This window comes from Dipodomys ordii, unplaced genomic scaffold, assembly GCF_000151885.1.
Source record: "Dipodomys ordii isolate 6190 unplaced genomic scaffold, Dord_2.0 Scaffold91, whole genome shotgun sequence".
Taxonomy (NCBI): Eukaryota; Metazoa; Chordata; class Mammalia; order Rodentia; family Heteromyidae; genus Dipodomys; species Dipodomys ordii.
This window is the reverse complement of record NW_012267307.1, coordinates 1,243,442-1,251,047: the sequence shown is the minus strand read 5'-3', so window position 1 is coordinate 1,251,047 and position 7,606 is coordinate 1,243,442. Positions and strand designations below refer to the sequence as shown.

The 7,606-nt window shown below is 44.8% G+C and overlaps 1 protein-coding gene across 3 annotated transcripts in view; it reads right to left on the bottom strand.

Annotated features, from left to right (window-relative positions):
• Window positions 1-7,606, bottom strand: part of Cndp2 (CNDP dipeptidase 2 (metallopeptidase M20 family)) — a 20,017-nt gene that overhangs the window by 11,636 nt on the left and 775 nt on the right. The window contains exons 1-3 of one of the 3 annotated variants that reach the window (XM_013026134.1): window positions 6,268-6,278; window positions 4,777-4,867; window positions 3,600-3,743 (exon numbers count right to left, since the gene is read on the bottom strand). In XM_013026134.1, the coding sequence (XP_012881588.1) occupies window positions 3,600-3,743; window positions 4,777-4,836 (204 nt within the window). In that variant the 5' untranslated portion in view covers window positions 4,837-4,867; window positions 6,268-6,278. Of the gene's footprint in view, window positions 1-3,599; window positions 3,744-4,776; window positions 4,868-5,006; window positions 5,142-6,267; window positions 6,279-7,606 lie in introns of those variants that run through there. The other 2 variants (XM_013026133.1, XM_013026132.1) reach the window with 2 other exon arrangements.

Sequence of the window (7,606 nt, the reverse complement as noted above, 5' to 3'; positions counted from 1 at the left end):
CATTTACTAAGAGACTTGCTAGATCTAAGTCTCCTTGGTGCTTATTATTAAAGAAGGAACCGGAAGGAAAAATCCTATGGGACAATTAAGGCCTCTATAGAAATAAGATAATGGTTAAATGGTGACAAACGTCGAAACCCATTATATTTCTTAGAGATAAGCCGGAAACAAGTGTCTTTCAGGCGACCAGCTGTTGACCACCCAAGAATGAAGCCCTGCAGCAAGATTGTGTAAACTTTTGCCTTTTCAGGCGACCAGCTGGTGACCATCCAAGAACGAAGCCTGGCAGCAAGATTGTGTAACCTTTTGCCCTTTCTTATGGAGACTTCTGTTATAAAAGTTTGCTATCCTCTGCATTAAATCGCACTCAGCACTCAGCATCCACTCCTAATGTGTGTGAGTTGTCTGTTTGCCATCTCCCCACCTATTCCAGTTCCTCCCCTAGGTGTCCTCCGTCGTCCTGACAGAACCCGGTCCGTGGCAGAAAAAAAAGCCGGAAGTGGTGCTGTGGCTCAAGTGGTAGAACGCTAGCCTTGAGCTGAAGAGCTGAGGGACAGCGCCCAGACCCAGAGTTCAGGCCCCACGACTGGACCCCCCCCCCCAAAAAAAGAATTAAGATTAAATGGAGGGCTGGGAAGGTGGCTCAGTGGTAGAGTATTTGCCTTGCATCCATGAGGCCCTGGGTTTAATTCCTCAGCATCATATATGCAGAAAATGCCAGAAATGGCACTGTGGCTTAAGTGGTAGAGTGCTAGCCTTGAGCTGAAGAGTCAAGGGACAGCACCCAGGCCCAGAGTTCAAGCCCCATGACCAGCAAAAAAAAAAAAAAAGATTAAATGGAAAGATACATTTTTTTGAAACTCTGTATGAAGACTACCACTATGCACAGATGTAAAGAAATACAATCCACATGGAGCCATAGCAGATGAAGTGGTGACTGTAGGTATTGGTGTCAGTCATTTGTCCTCCTGTAAGGATGGGCACAGAACATGAATGGCAGACTTCTGTGTGCAGAGGAGAAATTCAGGGACAGGACAAGAGAGCAAGTCAGCCAGGTCTCCTCCAACCTTCCCATCAGCTCCATGGTCCCCACCTGGACTTACACTGTGGCTCTAGCAGGCTGTGCACACGCCTTGCGGCCCAAGTGCCTCCTCTACCAGTCCCCACATTCTAACAGAAAACCCTGTGACCACAGCAGAACCCCACAAGCCATGGCAGAGGAGGATGTGAGCGTGTATACCTGATTCAAAAGGAGGGGGGCAGGGACTGTCCAACCAGTATGTCACATATGTGCATTGATCCAGACACCAGGATATTCTAGTTACAGTAATATAAACAACACATGCCAGGTGTGGTGATACACATGTGTAGTCTGGCACTCGAGAAGCTGAAGGATGGGAGGATTTTACATGTGTGGCTAGAAACAAGGGCTGGGAATGTAGCTCAGTGGTCAAGTGCTTGCCTAGAGTGCACTAGGCCCTAGGTGTCAACACCTTGCCCTGCTCCACTCCAACCCTGGTTATAATGAGCAAACTATGTTCTTAGTGAAGCTGGACTAACAACTTAGATTTAGAGGTAAAATGAGCAACTGAAAGCAGAAGACAACATGGTGCGGAGCTGAGAACACTCCACACTCTGAGCTTGTGAGCACTGCTGGGAACTCAGCAGGTGTTCAGAATTCTTGTCAGAAAGACGTGTTTCCTCATTATAGGTTACCTATTAATACCTAAGTGACTCTGGTAATCCAGAGCCATCTGTACTCAGTGTGCAGACTAGATGCTCAGCACTACTTGAGCTACACACAGTGAGGGCTGGATTTCCTACATGAGATTTCCTGAGGCTGGCCAGGCGCCAGTGGCTCACGCCTGTAATCCTAGCTACTCAGGAGGCTGAGATCTGAAGATCTCAGGCAGACTTCCCCTAAATAAATTTAAAAAAAAACACAAAACAAACCTAAACTAGTTTAGCATTTTCTTTTTTTTTTTTTGGGGGGTCGGGGGGCTTGAACTCTGGACCTGGGCGCTGTCCCTCAGCTCTTCAGCTCAAGGCGAGCGCTCTACCACTTGAGCTACAGCACCACTTCCGGTTTTCTGGTAGTTTATTGGAGATAGGAGTCTCACGGTCTCTCCTGCCTGGGCTGGCTTTGAACCACGATCCTCAGATCTCAGCCTCCTGAGTAGCTAGGATTACAGGCGTGAGCCACCAGCACCCGGCTTAGTTTAGCATTTTCTAACAAGCTGTCAGGACCCATACATAAGTTGGCTTTGAAATTTACTTGGGCTTGACATCCCAGTCTCACCTTTCCTCCAGTTGTGATAACCCCAGCTTCACCTTCAGACCTGCTCCGGCCATCCTTCCCCCTGGACATAGAGCCCAGCTCAAATGAATAAACAAGGAGAGAAGATGCAGAGCTGATGCCCTGCAAAGGTCTGGAGAAGTTCTCTCCCTTTCTCTCCCTACCAGTGCTGGAGATGGAACACAGGGCCCTGACTAAAAATTCTACCACTGAGATACATCCCTGAGGTGATGAAAACTTTCAATTCCTTGTTAAAAACAGATGTTACATGGCCTGAAGTGGTAGAATAGTCATCTTATTCTTCAATGAAGGGCCGTACCTAAAACACCACCCTGTAAAGTCAGTGGTAAAGTGAATAGGTCTATTGTAATGAAACAACTCTTAAATTATTTATCACATCTAGTTTTCTCATACATTGGGAAAAGACGGAGAAGAGAGCAAGTAAAGTGCATACCCAAGAGAAAACAAGATGAAAAACTTGGTTATTCTCCCAAGAGTAAGCAAAAAATACAATTGTTTGCAAGGTATAATACATCTAAGTCAACAATTAAATCTACTGTAAGAAGAAAATATCAGAAGAACCGTATTGAGTGAATACTGAATTCTGGCATTTCCATTTCCCTGGCTCCTGGTGGCCCAGTCCACTGGAATAAAGTATGCCCACAACCAAATGTCCACATCCGACACTCCAGGACTGTAGTTTTCTACCCACATCAAACTCGACAAAGCAAAGGAGCAAGATGAACAACATCATGTCATGTCCTACAATATGAGCCTTCAAACTCTGAAAATACAAGGGCTGAAATTATTGGAAACTAGATCTGCATAATCATGTATCATAAAGTGAGACTGTTTACTTAAATAAGAAGGAAAAGAGCCGTTCTTCTCTGTCCCGATCCGACATTAAACGGCAGCAGACATCACCACCCGTCACCCTCGTGAAGTGCTGAGGACATAAGCTGTGGAGCAGAAGTCACCACTATCTTTAGTGACAAGGTAATAGTTTAATTTGCCGGTTTAAAGCTTTTTAATTTCTGGGACAGGTATTTCAGCTATTCTCTAACAATGACCAATACAGTAATTTATTCTTGTGCAACTGTCTACCTTTCTCCTTCCTGAAGAAAAATCATGGGTATCACAAAATCTCCGCTCTAAACCAACTAATGCAATCACTGAATGGTCATTGCAAGGGCCCTGGCTTGTTCTGAAGATGGGCCGAGCAACTACAGCAAAAGCTCACCGAAAACTGGGTGGAGTGCTCTCAACCCTGGCCCAACCTGCTGCTGGGCTCTGCAGCCCCTACCTTCTGTTTCCCGATGTCCATCAGCTCCACAGAGCCCCCCAGCTTCTGGATGTCTCCAGCTGCAGTCTCCATCATCCTTTTGATCTCCCCTCTCTTCTCGGGCCATGCAGACACGCTCTGGATGGCTACCCATTCAGCAAGTTTCTGTAGGTAGAGAGCAAGCAGAAGGAATTAGTTGGAAAAGGATTTCCTTCCAGATAGAACAAGGTTTCTAACTGTGCGGTTTTTCAAGGACCTCAGTCCCACTCACTTGCTGACACAGACTAGGCAGACAGAACAAGACCCATTATACCGGCTTGTGTTGTAGATTTTAAGAACTGTGCACTAACCCTGCCCAGCGTCTAGAACAACACACAAGACAGCAGGATATGTATTTTTAACCACTAAGGTGATATGAATATAAAATGTACTGAGTTCCATAAATATCTGAGCCTTACAAAATTTAACTGAAAGATACCGTAAATACCAGCACTCTTATAAATCAAATTAGCTTATTTATCCTCCCCCAAAATATTCATGTTTTATCATTTTTAGAATAAGAAATCTAAAGAATTTTTTTCCTGAAGTATGTCTATCAAAAATAACTAAAGAACTAAGTATAGGTACCTCACATGTATAATACTAGCTGCTCAAGAGGCAGAGATCTGAAGATCATGGTTTGAAGTCAGCCTGGGCAGAAAAGTCTGTGAGATTCTTACCTCCAATACATTACCAAAAAGTCAGAAGTGGAGCTATGGCTAAGTGGTAAAGTGCTAGCCTTGATCAAAAAGAAGCTCAGGGATAGTACCCAGGCCCTGAGTTCAAGCCCCAGAACTGGCACTAGTAAGTAAAAACATAAATAACTTAAGAGCATGATACTTTAAAATCAAGAAACAAATAAGCATAAGACATTAGAGTTACTCAGATGATGCTAAATACAAACTAGTTCTTTAATGTGTAACTATCTCAAGTAATCACAGATGCAGATTAAAGAAAAATCACAAGGTAGCTTATCATTTCTAGAAACAGATATTAACACTTTCTGTGAAATTCCAGAGGTGAGAACGTAGAGAAACAGATCCCTAGGTAAGATTCTGAGTACTTGTTTAAATGGCAAAATCCAAACTGACTTCCAAGTTTCTCTGACCCCACAGCTTAAGCCAAGTTTCACTGCTCACTAGCACAGGGATCTCCTTACCTTAATGTAGCGATCCTGGTTTTCATCAATATACTGAAACACAGAAGTGAGGGCCGACATCCTTCAAGTAGGCTGCACACTTTGGAGGTTCCTGGAAGGGAGAACAATGGGTCAGTCCTGCCTGCAGGAAGGGACTGAGGTCGACAGTGACTCCTCAGAGCTCTAAGTATGGCTCCACCCTCGTGTCAGCATTGCAACACCCATCACAAGACAGTCCAGGAAGTGAGTACCCTTTGGAACCCAGACAGAGGCTTAAGACTCATCTTCCTTTAGCTCTGCAAAAGGCTTACACAAAACTGCATCCAATCACAAGGCCTGAATCATGGACAATCTGATAAAAACCAAAGGAACACTAATTTATCAGGGACTTTTAACTTTATACTCTTAAAGCACACAGAGAACTTTCTACCTTCTGTTACCACAGCGGAACAAGTTACTTTAAAAATAAAAAAAAAGTCATGTGCTGAGTCTCTACAACCACATAGCCACAAGTCAGCCAGATAAACTGGATGGAGTCAGCTTAGGCGAGCAGACAATCTCAGAAGGAACTGCCCAAGGGCCATGTACTGCACTCTGTGAGGAAGAGTCTTTGTCTGCTCCGCACAGTGGGGTAACTGAGGATTGTAATAATGCACTGTATGTTCAGAAAGCTAGAAGAGGATTTGAAATCTTTCTACGATAAAAGAGTGATTAGTGGGCTGGGAATGTAGCTTAGTGGTAGAGTACTTGTCTAGCATGCATGAAGCCCTGCATTCAGTCCTCAGCACCACATAAACAGAAAAGGCCAGACAGGGTACTGTGGCTCAAGTTGTGCTAGCCTTGAGCAAAAGAAGCTCAGGGACAATGCCCAGGCGCTGAGTTCAAACCCCAGGACTGGGAAGGAAGGAAGGAAGGAGGGAGGGAAGGAGGGAGGGAAGGAGGGAGGAAAAGAGAGAAATGACTAGTATCTGAGACAAATGTTTCTACCAATTGGAATACTACAGTGCTTATGTATTGAGACACCATGAATATGTATGTGCCCCAGGACTATATATAGTGTTTATGCTTTTAGAAACAAACTTAAAACTAAACTTCATTGTCTACAGACTCCTGGCATTGTCTAACACCTAGCTTTCATGAAAAGGATTCCTGGACACTTGGAATGGCAGAGTAAATAAAGGCACAATGCAAGAATGAATGGAATGAAGGTGTAGGCATGAGACCACATGGCCCCACACTGCAGTGCAGATCAGAAGCAGGTGTCAGATAAATGCTCTGTCTGATAAGTAAAGAATACACTGATAAGTACTTTTCCCCCCTGAATAAAGGAACCTATGACAAGAAGCTGGCAGCTAGGCAGGAGATCCAGAAGTTTCCTGAGATGCACAGTGTGAGAAAATCACAGAACAATGAGTAGCAAATCTCATTTCTCTATGGGTGGAAGATGAAACTAGCCAAGTTCTTGGTGCCCTTGCCCTACGGCCTCCTCTGCAAACACCAGGTCATAGCCACCTGGGGCCAGCTCAGCCTCACCTGAAGCCCATGAATGCCACTGAGGCTTTTAGTAAGTCACATTTCACCTGTCACCAGAAAGGTATACAGGGAAGCTATCTGTTTACACGACATGAAACTCTGTTTCCTAGCAGACCACATACATCACTTGGAGCTTTCTCTGGTGTTCCTGCCACTAACTACTACAAATCTCAAACTCCCTGCAGCACATCCTTTCTGATCTTCGCTAAAACCACACAAAGATACAATCATGGAAGCTGCATTTTTGTCAAGAATAGTATAAATACTGACCAGAATGTTCTGCTTCCCTGCAAAGTCTCAAACCCACTCCCCCTCCAGGCAAAGCAGGTCCAGCCAGGTTTCATTTTCTCCCTCCCACTCAGTTCTGATTCCAGTTTTACCTCTGCCTGCACCAAAGCCTCTAAGGAGAGCACCCTGTGTGCTTTGGGATGAGCCTGATTTATTAAGGTAAAAACAGTTTGGGTGAAATGAACAAAAGCAAACTTTAGTCTGTTGCTGGTGGCTCACATCAGTAATCCTAACTACTCAAGAGACTTAGATCTGAAAATGGTAGTTCAAAGCCAGCCCAAGCTCTATGTATGTATGTGTGTGTGTTACACACATACATTCTTTCAGATAATAAGACAGTTTCACTGCCTTTTGAAATTTCAAATTTAAAGAGGTCAGGGAGAGAGGAAGGAGAAACTGTATGTGCAGTATGAGTATCAATCTTTGTCTCTTGATAGTTCAAGGTATACATTAATGTGACTTTAACTGAGTAAAAAGCATCAAAGCTAGGGCAAACAGGATCCATTCGTCTGTTCTAGAACTTCTTTCTAAACCTACCATGGAATCACTTTCTGCAACTCCTCTCTACAAACATTACAAACAGGGTCAAGTTTTAGTGTGTGCATGTGTGCGTATACAAATTTTACAAATGGGTTTTAGTGTGTGTGTGTGTATATATGCAAAAATTACAAACAAGGATTTTAGTGTGTGTGTGTGTTTGTGCCTGTACTCAATCTTGAACTCAGGGCCTGAGTGCTGTCCCCTGGCTTTTTCGTCTCAAGGCTGTCCCTCTACCACAGCAGGTGTGAGCCACTGTCCACATCTGGTAGGTTACAGGCCCGGCCTCTTGGTCTCCCTCTGAGAGGCGCCAGATGAGTGGTCCCCAGGTAAAGGTGGGGGCCTCTGTGAGGATCTGAAGGACAGTGCAGGGAGCTATGTTACCCACCCCACCCCCACAGCGAGGAAGGAGCCTTGATGACCTCCCCCCCCTCCCCTCCCAGACGCGGCCTCGCTGATCCTCCCTCCCCCCTCCCCTCCCAGACGCGGCCTC